We start from the raw sequence: 24247 nt of genomic DNA on the forward strand, positions 1-24247 counted from the left end.
TGCCCTACAGTATCTGGACTTCCCAGACCAATAAATAGCAATAATTATCTTATTAAAGTAACCAGTTTGTGGTACTCTTCCTTCAAATTCTGGACGCCTGCTTTTAAATTATTCAGTCTTGGATGTCCCCAGAATATAGGCACCCAGTCCTACTTTTGATTTGGTCTTGTATTTTTAAGTAGGAGACACCTGTGGAAAGGTTTTATTGACTAGTCATTATACAGAAATATTTCTGACCAAATATTCTAAAATCCCTAGATTTGGAGGCATTTATGGTGACCACATCCAGCCATTGCTCCCTTTTGAACTGCTTGAGTAGTAATTTCCAATTTCTCTGCAGGTTAGTCTCCGTTTCTATAGTTAGGATGCTTTCTTCCAGGCAGATTCAATTCTTGGTTCAGTTAAAAATCTAATGAAGGCTTTGAAGCCACTCTTTACTTCATCATCGATCCCCGGGATAGCAAACTGTCTTTGGTATTCAAATTAAATATGTGCTACTACTCCTCCCAGGGTATTAACTCTCCACTTACCCCCAAGTTTTTGCCAGTACCTAGGTTCTTTGTCTACCTTTCCAAAGTGCAATTGCCCTTTAATGTTCAAACTCTTATGTACTCCTTTGTCAAACCCAAGCAGTAACATCCCTCTGCATTTCTTAATTTCATGCCCCTCCAAGACGTACCTTGGATCATACCAAGTTATCTGTCTTGAACCTGTTAAAAATCCCAGACCATTCAGGTTTGTCTGAAATCCTTATTTTCCAGTTATGTACATGTCCCATTTTGAGATGGGTGCATCTGTCCCATTTGCGTTACTTAGAAGTAACTCAACTGTAGTTCTAAGTCTTCCTAGTGAACTGGGAGAATCATATTGTCCTTATTGAACTGTAGGCCTATTTTTTTTTCCCCCTAAGTTCTTTCAGTTTTCCAGATGCTTTCCTCTGGCTGTGTGGGGGACTCTGTTCCATATCAGAGGTATACCCCTCATTGGTAAGATCTGACCATAAATTAATCACTGTGGACATCCATATCCCGTCCCCACCCCCAGCAAAGGAAACCAGTCAAAAACTTCTCAAAAGCAAATTTCCCACTTCTCAAAACCGAGGTGGAATCCTTCAGAGCCCCAGGGCCAGTGGAAAATATGGCCCAAACCGCAGAATCCTTTACAAACTCATTCTATGGATACCTACAGGAATGCATGGATCGTGCTATCCCAAATAAAACCAAGAGACACTCCTCCAAAGGCAGGAGACCTGTCTGGTGGACCCCAGCCATAAATAAGCTGGACAACAGAAGGAGGAAGCTACTACATGATGGAGCAAAATCCCTGAAAGGGAAGGCAACTCTGATCAGTACTAGCAAGAAACTATGATCCCTCATAAAATCTAAGGCCAGCTTCGAAAGAAAAATTGCACAAGACGCTAAAGATGGTCACAAGGCTTTCTTTAGTTATGTCAGAAACCTGGGTGGAAACTCCCAGATATGCTCTGAGGTAGTGCAAAATGACAAAATACACTGAACCCACAGACATTGCCAACATCCTGGCAGACAGGTTCAGTGCAAACTCCCCCCCCCCCCCCCCCAAATGAGCAAATGACTATCCCAACAGAGAGATGCACAGGTGAGAGCTGCCCTCTCCAAAGCAAAAAACACCGCATCAATGGGACCGGACGGTGTCCTGGGCTGCGTTTTACATGACTCCCAAGAAGAACTGAACCCTCGCTTAAAATCACTGTTCAGTCTCAGCCTTACAACAGAATATGTACCCAAAGAATAGCATACAGCAACAGTGGTCCCACTCCATAAAGGTGGTGCCACAACGGATCCCAGAAACTATTGCCCTATAAGCCTAACTAGCCTGGTCTACAAAGCTATGGAGTGTATCATCATGGAACTCTTAAACAAAGACATTGGGAACCTCCAAACACTGGATCCTACCCAATTCGGCTTTAAGGGCAGATCTTGCCTCTTGAACCTGGTCAATTTCTTTGAAAGTCACCAAGGCCATAGACGAAGGGAAGGTAGTCCACACAGCCTACCTTGACCTTGCAAAAGCCTTCGACACAATACCCCACTCGGGAATCATAAATAAGCTCACCAGCTTAAATATCAACCCCTATGTCACACGATGGGTTGCAAACTGGCTTAGGGATAGAACCCACATGGTCAGAATTGCAGGTGCCATGTCAGACTCTAAACCAGTTACAAGTGGCGTCCCATAAGGCTCAGTCCTGGGACCTCTCTTGTTCGGTATATATTTCTCTGAGGTACAGGCTAACACAGGAGGACTATGGCTGACAAAGTTTGCAGATAACTGCAAACTGGGGGCCATAATCGACTCACCGGCTGACACAAGCATCCTCCAAAAAGGTCTCACAGAGACGGATAACTGGTGCCAGAGCCATGGCCTAAAGCTAAATGCCAAAAAGTGCATAGTCATCCCCTTTGGGGGAAAACAAGAGTGCCCACAAATTACCACATGGGTGGTAATCCATTAAGTACGGAAGTAATAATTGGTGATTTGGGGACCCAAGTAGATTGCAATCTCTCCTTTGACAATCACATTGCCAAAGTGGGTAGAAAGACATTCTATATAGCCCACCTTATCACGAAGGGGTTCACATCTAGATCGAGAGGTCATTGTGCCCCTCTACTCATCAGGCCCATAATTGAATACAATGCCCCATTTGGGATGTAACTTACCCGACACCTGCTACAACTAGAAAGACCCCAAAAGTACTTCACCAAGAGGATCAAGGGACTCTAACAGATGCCCTACGCAGTTAGGCTAAAGAAACTCCAGCAGTTGCTTATCGCCTACTCAGAGGCGATCTGTGCCTGACGTATAAAGCCATGTCCAACCCAGAATTAATGGACATGCTCCACCTCAAGAAATCCAAATCCATCAGAACTGCACGCTCCAGTGACTTAAACCTCAGCACAGAAATAAGTAGAACATGCTGGCGGGACAGATTCATATCCCAGAGGCTCCCCTCACTCGAACAAAATCTCAATCCATGTTAGGCAGAGCCCCTCATTGACCCTCCTCAAGAAGAATCTTGACGTTTGGATGGGAGATCATAAATTTACCCCTGTGATCTCTTTTGTGTCACTGCTAGACAGAGGCACTGTAAACTAACCTTAAATGGGCTGTCTTCTGTGACCTACTATACAGAGGCACAGTCAACTAATCCTAAGAAGGGTGGCGAAAGCCAAACACACTCTAGCTAGGCTTGTAAATGCCCTAGGGCAGATAACCTAGTGTCAACCTATGAACCTTGTCAGAGGAATTCTTAATCCAGACCCTTTCTTTTTTTTCATGACCCCAAAGATGAGGATAGTTCTGTACCCTCTCAAATGTGGGTAATATAGATTATAGCCTTGGCTATTTACCTTGATCTTGTAACCAGAAACTTTGGAATTGGTGGAAGACTTGGAATACTAAGTCTTGTTTCAGGTCCAAAGTGTACAATATAATGTCTACAAATAAGGATTGCTTGTGCCCATAACCTGATATTCTAGACCCCCCCATCCATATTTTATTCACCAATGTCTGTACGTGTAATGCAAACAAAAGTAGTGAAAGTGAAGTGGGCATCCTTGACTAGTTGTCCTAGACTGTGTAAATCTTGAGAATTAACCCCCCCCCCCCCAAATTCATTTTAAGGAACAAGTTCAGTAAGCTATCTGGCAAACCAGATACTGTCATGCTTTTCTCTAGTTAGGCCCATGTGACTCCATTGAAGTGTTTTTGCCAATATCCAAGTATTAGTGGTTTTATTTTTTTTTTTGTTTTTTTTTCCCCTACAAACCCACACTGTTCAAGATCTGTAAGCTTTGGTAAGGCCCTTGCTAATCTTTTCACCAGTACCACCATGAATGTTTTGTAGTTATGATTTAAAATTGAAATAGGAATGTAGAAGATGAAAAAAACTCTGTCCATTTCTTTTGGTATTACTGTAATTTCTTGTTTCCAAGACTGGGGCTCCTTTTTTGAGAAGCTTATTTAAGTAACTTTAATAGAGTAGTTTAGTTTCCAGACTTGGAATACCCCCTGAGCTTGGTGCCTTCCCTGCCTACTTGAGAATTCTCTGAAGCTCCTCATCACTTGTAGGAGCAACTAAAGCGTTGTACTCATGACTAGTAAATGTTGGTAGGTTGTCACAAATGCCCTTCCTGTCCGAACCATGTGTATTAGTGGTTGACTATCAAAAATCTTGTTTAATCCTTTTGAGGACAGTAACTTTCAACTAGATTTAGTGAAGCTATATCAGGGGAACATGTAACCTTGCTATTAAACTTCATGTGCTTCCCACTGCTGATCCAGCGTTTTTCCTTAAAGGGAATGGTGTAGTAAACATTACAAAAAGGCTTGATCAGGTGGTACCTTGCCCTGTAATATTTTCTTGGTCCAAATTAGAGGGTTCCTCCAACCTGAATTTCTGACTATACAGTTCAACACATCTTTGGCCCCTGCAGGATCAAGAAAAGATTTCACTACATTTGGGGAAAAATATTGCAAACCTGGTGGATTTATCTTACATTTAAACTGCTTTGAAATGTTTGTACAGGGAAGACTATTCTTTTCTGTTTCATGGCCAGATAAGTCCTTCAGAATTGACTGCTTGCAAGGCTTTCCCTGGCTGCCAAAACTTAGGAACATTTTTCTTCAGCTGATAAGTTTGCAACTTAGAATTTGGAGTTTTCTTTTATTTGTGGCTGCAACAGATACAGCTGATTCTCAGTTAACCAGCACCCATGGGGATTGGTAGATGCCAGATAACTAGTTTATGGTTGCTTGAGAATCACTATTAAAATAGGCCTGACTAATACTGTACCCTATACTATTTCTTTGATTTGACTTGTTCTCAGGTTGGGGAGAGAGGGAATTTTATTCCAGTCTTCCTTTTTGACACTCGTAAACTCTTAAAAAAAAAGTGTCTACGGAGTGAAACATATGCAACTCATGAAAATTGTGCTGTATTTCTTCGATATTTTTTTGCCATTTGTTTGAGTTCTGATTAGCAGAGTTTACTGTACTGTACCATCCATTTAGAAAGAAGTCCCCACTCATTGTCCACAGTCCTTACCTTTAGTGTTCTGCAATTTTCAAGCATGCCAGAGACTTTCTTTCTTCTTGAGGGTATTTTAAAACTTCGTAGGTGCTGACTCCTGGGTCAGGATTTCTTCCATAGTTTTCTGGCTGTTGGGAAGTTGCTTTGACTATTGTTAAACTGCTTTCCGTCCCTGGTCATTTAAAATTTGTACACTGCTTTATTACTGCAGGAGAATCACATTAGTTTGATGTACAAGTAAGGTTTCAACAGGCAGGGAAGAGGGATGATCTCCCTGCTGTGTCTAGCTTGCTACTTTTTTTACTTCATAATTACAGGTTTGACATTCAGAATGGTGTAATGGCATTTCTGTTAGGACATAGCTCTTGCTTAGCTGTGGATGCTGAGAGGAAACCTCATATTATAATTTAGAAGAGAGCCCTTCTCACTTTAAGCTCCTCCACATTCTGCAACCTAATAGGAGAATTTCAAATGAAGGACATCTATTGCCACCACAGTGGCGCACATTCAGGCCTGTTACGTGTGTGTGTGTGGCAGGCATTGGGTTAAATGTAAATCCTTGGGTAGATATCTTGACAGCAAACTGTTGGTATACATTGACTTCTTACTCCAGCAAAGAATACAAGAAGTGCTTGCCTGCACTTGCGTGTTCTTTATGCATCAATTAGTATTGGCTTTCTTCCATTGGATTTGTTCTGTTTTTAAGTAAATGTCTTTCTTTTTAGCTTGCAGATCAGTTTTGCAATGCAATTGGTGTATTGCAGCAGTGTGCTCCTCCTGCATCATTCAGTAACATTCAGACCACCATAAATAAAGACCAGCCTTCAAATCCAACAGAAGGTAAGAAAAAGAAGTTATGTACCTACCATAACATTCCATGTTAGTTGTCCATCTCGCCTTCCTTCTTGCTGTTTTGAGGTTCGGAGCCAATCCTCTGCTCTGACTCTGCCTACTTCTATAGCTCGACGCTAACCCTTATCCCAGAATGCCCAGCGTCTGCTACCCAGATCTCGTTTGTAATGGCGCACACTAGACATATAAAGTAACCTAAAACTGACTTACCAAAATAACAGATCAGAGTAAACTGTCATAAAATTACCTGGCATGTGAACCAAGAAAAAGTAAATCGGCCAGTGATATAGGGAACTCCTCAATCCTCCAGGAAGGGGGAAGGAGGGGGGACGCAAGGAGGAAGGTGAGATGAAGGACAACTAACATGGAACGTTATGGTAGGTACATAGCTTCTTTAAGTTGTCCCATCTCACCTTCGTTCTTGCTGTTTGGGGCAGCGTCCCTAGCACCAAAAGACCTCGGGTGGCTCATTGGAACAGACTCTTCAGAACAATGGAACCAAAGGAAGCCCTGCTCCAGGAGACCACATCCACTTTGTAATGAGAGTTAAAGGTATGAGGGTTTGCCCAAGTGGCAGCTGCACAAATTGAGTCTATGGGCAATTTAGACTGAAAGGCTACAGACGTGGCTAATGCTCTAGTAGAATGACCTTTCGGTTTTGCTAGTAGATGTTTATGCCTAAACAGATAAAGGCAATGATGTCAGATAACCATTTGGATAAGGTCACCTTAGAAACTGGAAGGTCTTTCTTATTGTGAGCATAGGAGAGAAATAATTGGTCTGACTTTCTTAGCTCTTTGGTCCTATGAAGGTAAAAATGTAATTGTCTGTGCACATCCCGTTGGTGAAGACAGTGTTCTGCCTTCTTGCTATAATTGGGAAAGAAGACTGGGAGATTGATGGATTGATTTAAATTGTTTTCTGAACAGACTTTTGGTATGAAGGATGGGTTGACTCAGAGAAACTTTGAAGCACCATATATGGAGGATGAACAGAGTGCTTGGAGTTCTGAAACACGTCTAGCTGAGGTAATAGCAACCAGAAAGTGTTTTCCAAGAAAGAAATTTTAAGGGACATGAAGCTGCTGGTTCAAAGGGTGGCAGAATCAAAGAAGTCAAAACTAAATTGAGATTCCAAGGAGGTGGTGGATCCTTCACTGGGGATTTAAGAAGAGCTGTTCCTCTCATGAAGGCTTTGCAGAGCTTGAGACATTATGCTAGAATTGAGAATTCCAATATGAAAATTAGATATGGCTGCCAGTTGTACCCTGATGGTAGCAGCAGCTGCACCTGACTGAAAAAGCTCTGCTAGAAATTCTAGAATTTGATGGACTGGGGCTGAAAAGGGGTCTAAGTTTCTAGATTCTGCCCAGTAAGAAAATCTTTTCCATTTGCTAGCATAAGTCTTTCTCGTAATTGACTTATGGGAGGATGCAATAATATCGCAAACTGCTGGGGAGATGCTTGGAAGCCTGGCTAAGGTAGGACGTGGAGAAACCAAGCTGTGAGCTGGAGAGTCTGAAGGGATTGGTGTAACCCACCTGACTGAATCAACAGATCTGGCACTGGGTCCAGAACCCAAGGCTGGTCTAGGTGCAGGAATGGAAACCATATCTGTCGGGGGCAATGAGCATTTTGCAACCCAACTATTTTGCTTTCTGTATGAGTCTTGGAATTAGGGGAAAAGGGGGAAATGCATAAAGGAGTCCCTGAGACCAATCATGGACTAGAGCGTCCCTGGGAGTTTGACCTGGAGGAGGAAGCAGGGAGAAGTAGCTGCTGCATTTGTTGAGGGGGGTGGCAGATAGATCGCAGCAAGGCTGGCCCTATTTGCGGAAGATTAGGTCCGCAACTTCCTGATTCGGAGACTCCTCGTGAGGCATGAGGATAACCCTGCTGAGCCTGTCTGCTATTGTGTTGATTTCCCAGGGATGTGCGTTGCTGTCAGAAAATGGTGGGAGGAAATCGCCCATTGCCATAGCCTGAGGGCTTCTCGACACAAGGGATAGGACCTGGTCCTGCCCTGCTTGTTGATGTACCACACAACTGACATGTCTGTTTGGATTGCAATAGTCCTGGAAGGAAGAGTCTTTAAGAGCTTGCACCGTTCTCCTCTCTAGGACGTTGATATGCAGATGGTACTTCTAGGTTGCCACATGCCTTGGACTGTCTTGCCTAGATGATGCCCCCCTCAACCTATCGGGGAGGCGTCCGTGATCACTGTGGCTACTGGAGGGGGTTGAATGAAAAGTCTGCCCCGAGTCACCAGTGGGGAGACCATCCACCAAGAAAGGTGTCTCTTGCATGTTTCTGTAATCAGGATCATGCAAGACCGGAGTAGTTCCTGGAAGGGCCACTACGTGAAGAGAAGCCACTTAAGGACTCTCGTGGTAACGCACTAATGGTACAAGAATGGCAGCTGCCATGGAGCCTAGAACTTGCAGGACATGTCTGACTTGGACCTTTCTGCTATGCATTGGAAATGACACTTGTTGGCGAATAGAGAACTTTCCTGAGGTAGCCTTGCAAACATCTGCTGTGTGCTTAATTCTGCTCCTATATATGTAACAGATTGAAAGGGCAACAAGGCAGATTTTTTGAAATTTACTGTAATGCCTAGTTGGGTGCAGGTTGATATTGTATAATCCTGTGCCTCTAAGAGTTGATGCCTGGTGGTAGCAGTTGGGGGCCAGTCTAGATAGGGAAATGCCTGGAATCCTTGACGTCTCAGGTGAGCCGTGACTACTGCCATACATTTGGTGAACACCCTGGGGCCTGTGGTGAGACCAAAGGGCAGAGCTCTGAACTGATGACTGGCCCCTACCCGGAAGCGAAGAAATCTCATGGAGCGTCTGTCCATTTTGATAGTACGCATCCTGAAGATCTATGGAGCACATCCAGTTGTCCTGATCCAGAAAGGGGAGAATGGACTGCAGTGTTACCATCTGGAACTTTTTTGTACAGATTTGTTCAATCTGCTGAGATCCAGTATTGGTCCCCAGTCCCCTGTCTTTTTTGGTACTAAAAAGAATCTTAAAAGTTCCAGATCCTGGTTTGTCTGCAGGGACTTCCTGAATGGCTCTTTTTCTTAGCAGTTTTGAAACTTGAATAACTGCTTGATCCCTTAGATTGGGTGGGACATCTAGGATGGACTTTTTGACTTTAGAGGGGATTGATGAAAGAGGATTTTGTATCCTCCGGATATGATATAGTACCCATTTGTCTCTTGTTATATTTTGCCAGGCTTTTGGGTACAGGGAAAGTCTTCCACCGACTGCCTCCAGAGGTGAGCAGTCTGACAACCCACCAGGGATGTTGGAAGGGAGAAAGTCTTGCCTTTTTGCTCGCACCTGGTAAGCATGTCTTTCACCTGAGGCCCAAAAAGCGAGGAGCCATCAAAGGGAGTATTTGTGATGGACACCCAAAAGGGTTCCGCAAATTGACATAGCCGCAGCCAAGCATGTCTCCTGAGAGCCACTCCTGTACCTGCGGCTGCTTGCTCCATCGGCTGCATAGGAAATCAGCCTCACGGAGGAGTTGACTATAGAATTGAGTCGCAAGCTGGGAAGCTATTTTGGCTGATGCATACTCAGCTGTAGGATCTTGTTGGGGTATCTCCAAGCTCTCTTAGGAGATCCTTTGAAGTCATATAAAAATGAGAGAGATAATTCGGGGACCTCATTGAGAAGGTAGCGGAGGAAAACCTGCCCTTCCCATGGACAGACTAAGAAGTATCTGCTAACTCTTTCTTGGTGACTGCTGCAAACACCATGGCATCAACTGGCACACCTTTAGAGAGAAATTGTTTGTCCTAGGGGGCTGTTATGAACTTATTTGGTCTGGGAGTAGGTTCCACAGAATCCGGAGCTGACCAAGTCTTTCGAGCCACTACAGACATGAGTGGATCGAACGGTGGAGACTCCCAGGAGGAGGAGGGTCGGGAACCGAATGCCACCAGGTATGCAGACTCGTCCTCGGTAGAGGTTAGTGAAGACCAGACACCTCCTCTGCCAAAGCATTTCAAGAATGTTCGAAAAAGAAACCTCTTAAGAGGCGGACCTGGGGGACCCTTCAGATTCATCCAGGTCTGTATCTGAGGTGACACTCTTGAGTATAGGTGCTTCCTCTTGCACTTATTCTGAGGAGGTTCCTCTAAGTGCTCAGGGGAGGCCTTGGAAGAAGAGTGGTCACCCAATGGGGTGTCCTGGGGCATAGGTTCCCTACGCTTCTGGGCCGGAGGAGGAGCAGATGTTGGCACAGGCACCACAAGAGAAGGAGCCGATAGGGCTGCTTCAGGGGACAGCACACTCCGTGTGACCTTGAATGCATCACGATCCCGAGGCAAAGAAACCTCCAGCTCCGAATAGATGGGAGTCCTTCTCCGCTTCGAGGGTGACTGCTCGGAGGCCAATGTGGGAGCAGAGCTCACCTGCGCTGAAGCTCTAAGAGGGCTAGTAGGGTTGGACAAGAGACCGATGCCACTTCCCCTCTCGGAGCAGACGAGAGAGCTTTGGCGCCCAGATCCCCGATCGACAGAACAGGTGATCAGAGCCGACATCGGAATCTAAGAGGAGGTGATCGGCACAGTCGGTTCTACTGTCCGCACATCCATGGTCTCCAGCTCCAAACAGTGTAGTCCGAGGAGGAATGGAGATGGAGGCGGATGGAGCCGCAACCTGCTGAGGTGGGCTGGAAAGTAATTTCGCAAGGGCCTGTGATTTTAAGCAACCTGCTGACTAATCTCTCCATGTCTTGATCTGAAACCTGGAGGATCAAGAGGAGTGGGATGAAGAGCGACTGCGTTCACTTAGTAATAAGGGTGACTGTGGCACCAAGCAGATGGTCTCCAATGAAGGAGACCTTGCTTGCTTGTGACTCCACGAGATTGCTCCGAGGTGGCAGTTGGAGCAGAGGGAGGAGATGACTTGTCGATGCTAGTTGGCACCGACATTTCTTCAAGCCCAGGTGTCTGTTCTGAGGATGGAGCCGACTGCTTGACAGGCTGAGGATTTCACTGAGAACCTTTAGCCGGGGAATCCTGTGGTTTCAATAATCCTCGTATTTTTTTTTTTCCGCTCCTGCAGGACCCTTGGACTAAATGCATGACAGAGCAGGAGTCCTGCAGGTGTACAGCCCCTAAACACAGCTAGTGTGCACATCTGTCAAACATTTTCTGACTACACTTTTATTGGCCGTTTTGGGCTAATTCCTAGCTCTTTCAAGTCCCCTGCTTTAAAACCTGCTATGGCACGGTTTTTGCGCTCGTTTCCATCTCCGCAAAGCTCCTCGTGCTGCTAGCAGCAGAGTGATGAAAAAGAGTGACTGCTACCTGATTTAAGTATTCTTCACTGCCTTTATATTGGCGACTGCATGTTCTCGCCGGAAAGCATGTTTGTAACTGCTGTACTACTTCAATAAGCTTGTTATTGCATTTTTGCTTACCTGTACTTTAAAGTCACTTTAAAGTCGTTTTTATTGTTTAATATAACTGTTAAAGGCTACCCACTGAAGTGCGCTAGCCTGTGCAAAGCATTTACTGTGTTTTACTGCTATCTGTTACTGTCTTAAAAAAAAAAAAAAAAAAAAAGAGAATGTTTCCCGCCTTTTCTGAGCTAGAATAGTCCTGAGTTCAGGTTTTGCTGTATTCTGGGCTTTTTAGTACAAGTTCCTGTGTTGCCCATATCCTTACTTGGATAGGAGGAAGCTTCTCTGTTCACCAGTGAGAGTGGAGAGCTTTGAGCAGCCTATCTGTCCCTGGAGGAGTGGTCTCAGCCTAGTAACTAGCTGTTTGTTGGCCGTTTTGGGCTAATTCCTAGCTGTTTCAAGTCCCCTGCTTTAAAACCCGCTTTAGTGCGATTTTGCACATAGCGCAGCATCGAGCAGCGCCGTTTAAACTATTCTCGGCTCCACAAAGTCTGCTCTTCACTTTTTCTCTTAGAACTGTTCTAAATCTCCTAGTAAGCACTCTATTATCTAAAGCCCTGCACTTGCTCTTATAAGTAAATCTTATAAGTAAACACTAATAAACTAAAGCACTACACACCCTCTTATACTCCTTATAAGTACTTGGCTTCCTATTGGTCCTTTCTGAGCAGTAAAAAAAAGCAGTTCCTTATACTGTTCTGGCATGTCCAAAAGTCAGTTTCGTGTTTACTCTCCAGTCCAGCTGGTGAATCTGGGAATCTTGAGGCAATGCTACAACTGCCTTATGTACACAGACCACCCTTTCCTCCTCCCAACAAGCTCAAATATATGAGAGATGCAACTATATAGCCAAACTGGAGGCTGAGCTAACTCTACCCAGTACTGGCACAGTCAGGAGGAGAAGGTAAGCACACACACCACAATTCCAGTCTCACATAGACCTATTGCATCAGTAAACCAAACACATAAACACACAAAAACATACTCTGAGGCTCTAAATAAACATCTGCCAAAGCAGCAGAGACCTCCAAAGCAGACATCCAAGCAACAGCTAACCCACAACAATACCCACGTATCACATAGTTCACAAAGTCAGTGTGCCACACAGTCACAGCCCTTAAGGCTAAACAACACACCTAATACACTTGTAATAGGTGACTGTATTGTCACACACTGACGTCCCACTCGCCAGACTGAACAAGAAGGTCACTGTAAGCTCCCAGTCGGGTGCCAGGATCTGCCACATAACACAAACACTCAGGTCACTCCAAAGCAAGTACAAATACGACTCCTTCATTGTCCATGCTGGTGTGAATGACCTGAGATGTACCTCCCTGGACTACATGAAAAGAGACCTAGAGGAGCTCTCTGATCCTGTAGCCCAGGCTGGTATGACCCTGACCTTGAGGAGCATTTTGCCCTCACCAAGAATGATGCCACGGTATAAAGACAAAATTATCAATTTTAACAATTGGCTAAAGTATTGGTGTCATTCAAAGGGGATCCAGTGTTTGTCAGCCTGGGACGACATGCTCGACAAGCCATGTTGCTTTGCTAGGGACGGCTTGCACCGGTCACCCCTGGGCTTTCGAATACTGGCTAAGACTCTTACCACCCCCATAGTGCCTTTTTTAGGCAAGGCTCAAAAGACAAACCCACTTCCATAGACAACAAATGGTAATGCTGCTCAACGCCAGAAGTCTAAACCTAAAGAGGCATGCACTCAAGGTTCTCCTCAGTATGGAGAATATCGATAAAACCTGGTTCAAGGCTCCCGAGAGCAAACCAGCACTACCTCATACCATGCTTTTTGGCCCCAAAACTCTGACCAAACCACAAAAGGAGGGGGGTATCCATATAGGTTCATAGGTAGGTACTAGGCTATTGGCCCTATGGCCCATACAAGCCTAGCCAAAAAATGTACCCTGGCTTTCGCCACCCAAGAAAATTATTTTCCTGTGCCCCTGTCGAGCAGAGCCACAGAAGTGATCCCCGGGGTGAATTTCCCATCCAATCATCAAGATTTTTCCTTTAGAGTGCTAATGAGGAGCTCTGTTTGACATAGGTAGTCTGTTCCCGAGTATGGGAAGTCTCTGGGGCAGGAATTTATCCCTCCAGCATGTTCTGTTTATTGTAGTGACAAGGTTTAGGTCCCTAGAGCGTGTAGCTTGGAGGGACTGGTATTTCTTTAAGTGGAGCATGTCCAACAGCTCTGGGTTTGACAGCTTTGTATGTTAGGCAGAGATCGCCCCTGAGTAGGCGATATGCAATGGAGTAAAGCTTTAGTTTGTTTAGACTGTCTGCATAGGGCATCTGTTTGAGGCCAGTAATCCTCTTTTTGTGAGGTATTTCTGTGGTCTTTCCAGTTGTAGATGTCTTGTGAGGTACATACCAAAAGGGGCATTGTACTCTAATGGGTCTAATTAGTGATGAGTAGAGGGGGGAACAATGACCTCTTTTTTTCTGGATAAGAATCCTTTTGTGATGAGATGAGCCACATAGAAGGATTTCCTGACGACTGTGGTGATGTGATTATCAAAGGAGCGACTACTGTCCACCTGTGTCCCAAGGTCTCATCACATTTTCAGCATTAGACTACCAGCTATGTGGTAGTTAATGGGTACAGAGTTTTTACCAAAGGGGATGACAATATACTTTTTGGGATTGAGCTTCAGGCCATGGCTTTGACACTAGGTATCTGTCTCAGTGAGGCCCTTTTGTAGTTTGTCCACATAGTTAAGAGTTTTGATTATACCTCCTAGTTTGCAGTCATCTGCAAACTTTGTTAGCCAAAGACCTTCTGTGTTGGCTTCTACTTCAGAGAAGTAGATACCAAACAGGAGAGGACCCAGGACTGAACCCTCAGATACCCAGACCTCCAGGTTAGTGGCACTGCATGAATCATTGGAGACCATCCATGTGCATCTAACAGTGGGCAAAGCTGCTTTTCAGTTTGTAGCCTGCTACAGACCACCCTCCCAAACTCAGGAACCCCGCACAGCTTTCCTGAGAACACTGGAGAATAGGAAGGTCTCTCCAAGCACCATAATATTTGGTGACTTCAACTACCCAAACATTGACTGGGAAAACTACTCAAGCCCAAACACCCTCGCCCAACGGTTCCTAGAATTTGAGCTGTGGTGTAGTTCCTGTGTTGTCCATTACCTTACTTGGATAGAAGGAAGTTTCTTTGCTCACCAGTGGGAGTGGGGAGCCTTGAGCAGCCTACCTGTCCTTGGGGGAAGTGACCTCAGCACAAGAAGCTGTAGTAATTGGTTGTTTGGGACCATTTCCAGCTCTTTTGTAGTTCACTGTTTAAAATCTGCGTTTGCACGGCTTTGTGTGGTCTTACGCATAGCGCAGCGCCATTTAAACTTTTCCTGGCTCCGCCAAGTCTGTTATTCAAATTTTCCCTTAAGGAAGGTCTACTCTTAGTATAACCAGACTACTCACTGTATTATAAGCCTAGCACTTCTCAATACTTCTCTACTAAGCACTCTCGTACTAAGTAAAGCACTACATCTACTTACCACCCCTGTGAATACCCACTTCCCTTAAAGGTATACCACTCCCTTATACTGTTCTAGCATGTCGAGTGGTAGATTACTGGCGTAGTCTCCAGTTCAGCTGGTCAATCTGGGCATCTTGAGACAATGCTACAATTGTCTCGTACACAGACAACCCTCTCCTCCTCCCAACAAAACACAAATACATGTGAGAGATGCAACTATATAGCCAAACTGGAGGCTGAACTCTCTCAACTCAGGGCTGGCATGACCAGACAGGAGGAGATGGCAACCACACACAACAATCCCAGTCCCACATAGACCTACCACAACTGCAAACCAAACACATAAAAACACAAAGACATACTCGGAGGCTCTAATAAAAAAAACTTACCAAAACAGAGGCTCCCAAAGCAGACATCCAAAAATCCACCACCACAAAACACATGCAACACATACTTCAATAAATCAGTGTGTCGACCAATCGCAGCCCTTAAGGCCAAACACCTTGCCTGATACATTAGTAATAGGTGACTCCATAGTCAGACACACTGATGTCCCACTGACCAGGCTGAACAAGGAGAAGGTGACTGTGAGCTGTGTATCGGGGAGCTAGGATCCGCCACATAACACACGCACTCAGGTCACTCCAAAGCAAGTACAAATATGACTCCGTCATTGTCCATGCTGGTGTGAATGACCTGAGACGTACCTCCCTGGACTGCATGAAAAGAGATATAGAGGAGCACTCAGATTATGTAGCCCAGGCTGGTATGACCCTGACCCTGAGCAGCATCTTGCCCTCACCAAGAATATAATACAAAGACAAGATGATCAGCTTTAACAATTGGCTCAAGTACTGGTGTCATTCTAAGGAGATCCAATGTCTGTCTGCCTGGGGTGATATGTTGGACAAGCCACGCTGCTTCGCAAGGGATGGCTTACACCTGTCACCACTGGGATTCCGGATATTGGCTAAGGCTCTTGCCATCCCCATAGTGCCTTTTTTAGGCAAGGCTCAAAAGACAAACCCACCTCCTTAGAAAACAAAAATGGAAAAAAAACTAAGGGTAATGCTGCTCAACACCAGAAGTCTAAATCTCAAGATGCAGGCACTTGATGCACTCCTCAGCATGGAGAACATCGACGTCTGTGCAGCAACTGAAACCTGGTTCAAGGCTCCTGAGAGCACCCCAGCGCTACCAGGCTATACCTCATATCATGCTTTTCAGCCCCAAAACCCGGGCCGAACCACAAAGGGAGGGGTAGTGCCATATTCATAAAGGACACCCACACCTCCAGGTTAGTAGCAACACATAAAACATCAGAGACCATACAGGTACAACTAACCATAGGCAAAACTGCTATACAACTGGTAGCATGTTACAGACCACCCTCCCAATCTCAAGAACCCCACTCAGCCTTCCTGAAGACCTTGGAGGATATGAATGTATCACAAAATACCATCATACTGGGAGACTTCAACTACCCAAACATAGATTGGGTACATTATTCTAGCCCTAATACCCTAGCCCAAAGGTTCCTGGAATTCATAAATTCAAATGCACTGGAACAACTAGTCACCTCTCCCACTAGGGGAGATAATATACTAGACCTGATCATCACAAACATGGGGACAAAATGCTCCACACCTGAAGTATACCCCTCAACTAGTGAGATCTGACCACAAATTAATCACCCTGGATATACATATCCCACCTCCACCCCCAGCACAAAAGACCACAGTAAAAAACTTCTCAAAAGCAGACTTCGCTCTTCTTAAGACTGAGATGGTATCCTTTAAGCCCACTGTGCCAGTGGATACCACATCCCACAATGCCGAATCCTTCACAAATGCTTTCTGTGGACATCTCCAAGAATGCATGGATCATGCAATCCCAAACAAATCCAAGTCCCTCTCCACCAAATGTAAGCGTCCTGTCTGGTGGACCTCAGCCATAAACAAATTGTATAACAAAAGAAGGAAGCTACTGCACGTCAGAGCGAAATCCCATGAAGGGAAGACATCTCTGATCAACATTAGCAGCAAACTAAGTTCTCTCATAAAAACATCCAAGGCAAACTTTGAGAGAAAAATCGCTAAGGACACTAAAGATAACCACAAAGCCTTCAGCTATGTTAGAAACCTGGGCGGAAACCCTCAGATATGCTTAGAGTTGGTTCACAACAACAAAAAATACACTGAACCCACAGATATTGCTAACATTCTGGCTGACAGGTTCAGTGTAAATTTCTCACCTCCTTCACCCCCAAAAGAAGAAATACTTATCACAAAGCAAAAAACACAGCATCAATGGGACCTGACGGTATCCCGGGGTGCATGTTACGTGAACTCCGAGGAGCTAAACCCACACATAGAAATGCTATTTAACCCTAGCCTTACTTCGGGATATGTACCTGAACACTGGCGTACAGCAACAGTGGTCCCACTCCACAAGGGGGGTGCCTCTACAGACCCTGGAAACTACTGCCCCATAAGCTTGACTAGCCTGGTCTGCAAAGCTATGGAAAGAATCATTATGGAACTCATAAACTGAGGCATAGGGGACCTACAGATGCTTGACCCCACCCAGTTCGGCTTTGTAAAGGGCAGATCCTGCCTTTTAAACCTAGTTGACTTTTTCGAAACGGTCACTAGAGCCATTGATGAGGGCAAAGCAGTCCATACAGCATACCTGGACTTGGCTAAGGCCTTCGACACAATACCCCACTCAGGCATCATAGAAAAGCTAAACAGCTTAAAAGTAAACCCTTGTCACTAGATGGGTTGCAAACTGGCTAAAGGACAGAGCCCATAAAGTAACAAAGTACCCACAAATTATCACAGGCAGCAACCCACTGACTACGGAAAAAGTAATCTGAGACCTAGGGACCAAAGTAGACTGCGACCTCTCATTTGACACCCACGTTGCCAAAGTGGTTAGAAAAACATTCTACCTTGCACACCTCATCATGAAGGGTTTCACATCCAGATCCAAGGATGTCATTATACCCCTATATTCCTCCATCAGACCCATGATTGAGTACAATGCCCCATTTGGTATGTACCTCACCAGGCACTTGCAACAGCTGGAGAGACCACAAAAGTACCTCACCAAAAGGATCAAGGGTCTCCAACATATGTCTTATTCTGCCAGACTAAAGAAACTTCCGCTCTATTCAGTAGCATACCGCCTGCTCAGAGGTGATCTCTGCCTGACATACAAGGCCATGTCCAATCAGGATCTGATGAACATGCTCCACCTCAAAAAATCCAAATCCATCAGGACCACGAGAGCTAAAGACTTAAACCTTGGCACAGGTATGAATAGGACATGCTGGAGGGATAGATTCATAACCCAGAGGCTTCCCATGCTTTGGAACAGGATCCCAGTTCGTATTAGGCAGAGCCCCTCACTGACTCTCTTCAAGAGAAATCTTGATGAGTGGATGGGAAGATTGTAAGTTTACCCCAGGGGTCGCATCTGTCACTGCTAGACAGGGGCACAGTAAACTAATTTTATTATATAAGGGGACCTTCACTGTGTCACTACTAGACAGAGGCACAGTATTCTAGATTTATTCTGTACATTTTTGTACCATTTCATGGGGTGGCAAAAGCCACATCACTATGGCTAGGCTTACAAATGCCCCAGGGCAGATAGCCTAGTACTATACTATGAAACTATGAAATGCTATGGAACAGCTGGTCACCACTCCCAGAAGAGGGGAAAACATATTGGACCTGGTCGTCACAAACATGGGGACTCTGTTCCACACCAGAGATATACCCCTCATTGGTAAGACCATAAATTAATCTCACTAGACATCCATATCCCGTCCCCAGGCAAGGAAACCACAGTGAAGAATTTCTCAAAAGCAAACTTCACACTGCTCAAAACTGAGGTGGAATCCTTCAAAGCCCCCGGGCCAATGGAAAATGCTGCCCAAGCCGCAGAATCCTTTACAAACGCATTCTATGGACACCTACAGGAATGCATGGATCGTGCTATTCCCAAATAAAACCAAGACTCACTCCTCCAAAGGCAGGAGACGTGTCTGGTGGACCCCCGGCCATAAATAAGTTATACAACAGGAGGAGGAAACTACTACATGATAGAGCAAAATCCCAAAAAGGGAGGGCATCTCTGATCAGTACTAGCAAGAAACTACGATCCCTCATAAAACAATCTAAGGCTATCTTCGAAAGAAACATTGCACAAGACGCTAAAGGTAATCACAAGGCCTTCTTTAGTTATGGCAGGAATCTGGGTGGAAACTCCCAGATATGCTCTGAGTTGGTGCAAAATGACAATAAATACACTGAACCCACAAACATTGTCAACATCCTGGCAGACTGGTTCAATGCAAACTTCTCCCCCCTTTCCCCCCCAAAAGAGCAAATGTCTATCACAACAGAATGTAGCCTCCATGACATCACAGATGCACAGGTGAGAGCTGACTGGACTGTGTCCTGGGCTGTCATACACGAGCTCCAAGAAGAACTGAACCCTTACATAAAGTCGCTGTTTAATATCCGCCTTACTACAGGATATGTACCCAAGGAATGGCGTACAGCAACAGTGGTCCCGCAACACAAAGGTGGTGCCACAATGGACCCCGGAAACTATCGCCCTATAATCCTGACTAGTCTGGTCTGCAAAGCTATGGAGTGCATCATCATGAACTTGTAAACACTTTGGGAACCTCCAGACACTTGATCCTACCCAATTTGGCTTTAAGGGCAGATCTTGCCTCTTGAACCTGGTCGACTTTGAAACTGTTATCAAGGCCATAGATGAAGGGAAGGTAGTCCACACGGCCTACCTGGACCTCGCAAAAGCCTTCGACACAATACCCCACTCAGGCATCATAAATAAGCTCACCAACCTAAATATCAACCCCTATGTCACAAGATGGGTTGTAAACTGGCTCAGGGATAGAACCCACTTGGTCAGAATTGCAGGTGCCATATCGGACTCTAAACCAGTTACAAGTGGCGTCCCACAAGGCTCAGTCCTGGGACCTCTCTTCGGTATCTATTTCTCTGAGGTACACGCTAACACGGGAGGACTATGGCTGACCAAGTTCGCAGATGACTGCAAACTGGGTGCCATAATCGAGACTGGCTGACACAAGCATCCTTCCTCCAAAAGGGTCTCTGACAGATAACTGGCGCCAGAGCCATGGCCTGAAGCTAAATGCCAAAAAGTGTGTAGTCATCCCCTTTGGGAAAAAGTGTGGTCACAAATTACCACATAGGTGGTAATCCATTAAGTACGGAAGATGTAATTAGGGATTTGGGGACCCAAGTAGATGGTAATCTCTCCTTTGACAATCACATTGCCAAAGTGGTTAGAAAGACCTTCTATATAGCCCACCTTATCACAAAAGGGTTCACATCTGGAACAAGAGATGTCATTGTGCCTCTACTCATCAGGCCCATAATTGAATACAATGCCCCATTTGGGATGTACCTTACCCGATACCTGCAGCAACTGGAAAAGACCCCAGAAGTACCTCACCAAGAGGATCAAAGGACTCTAAACAGATGCCCTATGCATTTCGGCTAAAGAAACTCCAGCTTTACTCTATTGCTTACCGCCTACTCAGAGGCGATCTATGCCTGACATATAAAGCCATGTCCAGCCCAGAATTAATGAACATGCTCCACCTCAGGAAATCCAAATCCCATTAGAGCTACATGCTCCAGGGACTTGAACCTCAGTACAGAAATCAATAGGACATGCTGGAGGGACAGAGGCTCCCCTCACTCTGGAACAAAATCCCAACCCATGGTAGGCAGAGCCCTTCACTGACCCTCTTCAAGAGAAATCTTGACGAGTGGATGGGAGATCGTAAGTTTACCCCCGAGATCTTTTCTGTGTCCCTGCTTGACAGTGGCACAGTAAACTAACCTTAAAAGGGCTAACTTCTGTGACCTACTATACAGAGGAACAGTCAACTAATCTAAAAGGGTGGCGAAAGCCAAACACATTCTGGCTAGGCTTATAAATATGTACACACACAGTTAAGGAACAGAAAGGAGAGCCTCTAATTTAAACGGCTGCCCTAAGGGGGGGTGAGGGACTCCAATTTAAATGAGCTCAGGGGAAACGGAAGGCCTGCGAGATATGGAGCGACTGCCAACAAAGCTACAACGCACACAAAGGCGATAAGGGAAAATCACTATATCTAGACATAAACTTGACAAATTTTAAGAATAAACAACAATTATAACCATAGAAAAAACTAAGCCTGAGCAAGTAACGAAGCAACCTCGCAGCTGAAGCGGCAACAGAGATCTGGGTAGCTGATGCTGGGCATTCTGGGATAAGGGTTAGCCTCGAGCCAGTAAATGGCTTTCGAGCGATAGAAGTATGCCAAGTCTGAGCAGAGGATCGGCTCCGAACCCCAAACAGCAAGAATGAAGGCGAGATGGGACAACTTAACATGTACCAATTGGCATACTTAATTGTCTGTCCTCTGCTGGAACTACTGATTCTAACTTTAAGGGTGGAGTTTCCTTAAGTGTTTCTTGTGTGTTTGTATTCCAGGCTTTTGTTTTTGTCTTTGTATACTGAATTGTTTCAATGCATCCAAAGCAATTTGTGTCTTGTTTTCTTTCATAATCTTTAAGCCTACAGTCTTGAAACCAGTAATCCCTAAACCAAAATGCTGAAGACCACAATGTCTGAAATTTCCAATACTGAACTCCTGTAAGCGTGAATCTAGGAATGCTAGCGTGAGTCCTGAAGGGGTGTGGACCCGTGAGTGCATGCTGACATGGGTCCTGCAAGAGGGCAAGTCCAGGACTGCATAATATCTATGTATCTATGTATGTACTAGGGAGTTCCGACTGGACACGGGTCCTTTTTCAGTGGAGGCCCGGGGAGAAAAGCTCCACAAAATGACATGGTAGATGGGAAAACTAACAATAAAGCTATGTATACAGTAGAAGTGATCATGACATGGAGTAATACAGGAGCAAAAATCGGTACAATTGAGTAGTAAGCTCCAATTGCAAACATTGAGAAATAAGAAGTAAAACAGTGCTACAAATTTTCTAGACAGTAACTAGATAATAACAGACTAAATAACTAAATCCTTGAAGGATTAACGAGCATTGAGTAATCTTCAGTTCAGTTTTTTAGTGATAGAGCAGATACTGTGTCTAAATCTGGGAAAGGAGAGCAGGGTTGAAGGGAGAGGTTTGTTAGTTGGGGTTTGGACATGAACAAAGCCAGTGAGATTTAAGGTGCAGTCTTGAAAAGACTGCAGAAAGGGAAGAGTAGTTATGGCAATGGGAAGGTTGTTCCAGAGCTTGGATATAGCACAGGGAAGATGTGCTTCACCTGCTTTGGTGACCTGGAGTAGATTTTTGTTGCAGGAGCGTAGTGGTCTAGAAGGAATAGTAGGGTTTGAATATTGTATGGAGCGATGGGATTCGGAGAGGGTTGTTTACTAGTTTGAGCAAAGGTTGAGTTTGGTGTAGGTGTTGTGGGAGTTCAAGCTAGTCAGTTTCCAAGGGAGAGACTGGTGGCTGCGGTAGGAGGCACCAGTGGCAAATTTTGCAGTTTTATTGTAGCAGGCTTCGGGTTTGTGTGGGTCTGACTGTCTAAGATTAGTAAGTATGGGTGATGCATAGAGTAGGGTGGACATGAGTTGAGAACTGGTGGTGATGGTTTCTTGCTGGTTTGGTGAGGTATTGGTGGCTTCTATGCAAGGCACCCATTTTTCTGTGAACTTTTTTGTTAGTGATATGTGGGTGTCAAATTTGAGATGGTCTATCTGCATGCAAAGTAGTTTTGTGTGGGCAGTTGATGAAATGGAGGTATTATTCTTTGAATAGTGAAATATGGGCTGTTTGGGCTAGTTTTGGAGGATTAGAAGATGAGGAGTTTGGTTTTATTTGGGTTGTGGAGAAGCTGGGCATTAGACAGCCAGCTTTCAACTGAAGAGAAAGATTCTTGGGTGATCTTGTTGGAGTTCTGTTAGAGCTGGGGCTGAGCAGATGAGGGTGGAATGGCATGTTTGGTGGCTATGTGTAGGTTGGTGAAACAGGAGAAAAGTAGAGGATCAAGGATGGAGCCTTGAGGAACCCTGAGATTAACAGGGTGGCAAGCGGATAGCTGCTTGTTCCAGATGACTGACTGCTGGTGGCCTTGTAGATAGCTGTGGAACCAGTTAGTGGCTGGTGTGGGGAAAGAGGTCAGATAGAGCAGAGTGTAGTAGATTGTGTGACAATGTCAAAGATCGATCCAGAAAGGAGGCCATTGTTTTTGTGATGGAGGATAGTGTTGGAAAGGAGAGCAGTTGTCATGATGTGGTGTGGTCTGAAACCATGTTTGGTATTGGAGAGGAGGTTATTGTTGAGGAGGAAATTGGAGATCTGTGAGTTGATACATTTTTTTGAGCATCTTGGAGAGGGGGGGAGAGGACGGCAATGGGGCGGTAGTTAGAGAGGTCGGAGGAGGGGGCCACCTTTGTGGAGGGGAATGATGTGTGATATTTTCCATTGTGTGGGTACATAGGATTTGGATGTGGAGTGGTTGATTAATATGGAAATAGGATAAGCTAGGTCATCAGCTGTTATCTTTAGGTATTCAGTGGGTAGGCAGTCTATCAGTTTTTTTGGGTTTTAGTTTTATCAGGAGTCTATGTAGGAGGTGGGTTGAGTGAAGAGAGAGAGAAGGTAGGGAGGGGGGTGGCTTTGGGTTGGGTGAGGGGGGAATTAATGTAAGGAAGTGTTTTTTTGTTGGGGATAGAATGGATTCTGAAGTGTTTATTGAAGGAATCCGCAATGCTACTGGTGGAGAGAGGGGTAGTTGGTAGGGGGGTGCTTACTTTTCCGGGGCAGAGTATAGTTAATAGTGGGCCAAAATTGCTTGGGGTTGTTTTGGGAGAAGTTTAGGGACGTCTGATAGAAAAGGGCTTTGTCTGCTTTTACTTGCTTTTTGACCTTGTTACGTAGTTCAAGGAAGAGTTGCCCGTCTGAGGGTGTTTTAGTTATGCGCCAGCATTCCCATGTTTTATCCCTGGTTTTCATAAGGCCCCTGGTGTTTTTTTGTTGCCCAGGGGAGCTCTTGGTTCTGACGCAGGTGTTTCTCAGAGGGGCATGGGAGTCAAGGATGTTGAGGAAGGTTCTGTTAAAGTGGACTGCTTCATCTAGGTTGAGGTACTTTAGAGGTGACTAGCTTACTTTCTGGAGGGGGGAGGTGAAAGAGTTGGGGTTAAAATTAGCATTGTTGCGAATAAGTCTGTGGGTAATGGGTTTGCAGTCATTAATGTGATTTATTTTTTAGTAGGAAGGTTTGGGAATGATCACTGAGGGAGTCGGGTAAACAGCTTGCTAGGTAGGTGTGGGGGGGGCTTTAAGACCCAGTCAAGAATCG

The 24247-nt window shown here is 45.1% G+C and overlaps 1 protein-coding gene across 1 annotated transcript in view; it reads left to right on the forward strand.

Moving 5' to 3' along the window:
• MED21 (mediator complex subunit 21) overlaps positions 1-24247 on the forward strand; it is a 125186-nt gene that overhangs the window by 13513 nt on the left and 87426 nt on the right. The window contains exon 2 of the mRNA XM_044087727.1: positions 5797-5911. Within this exon, the coding sequence (XP_043943662.1) occupies positions 5797-5911 (115 nt within the window). The remainder of the gene's footprint in view (positions 1-5796; positions 5912-24247) is intronic.

Source organism: Protopterus annectens, chromosome 11.part0 (assembly GCF_019279795.1).
Source record: "Protopterus annectens isolate FY-2018-M chromosome 11.part0, PAN1.0, whole genome shotgun sequence".
In the NCBI taxonomy this organism is placed as follows: Eukaryota; Metazoa; Chordata; order Ceratodontiformes; family Protopteridae; genus Protopterus; species Protopterus annectens.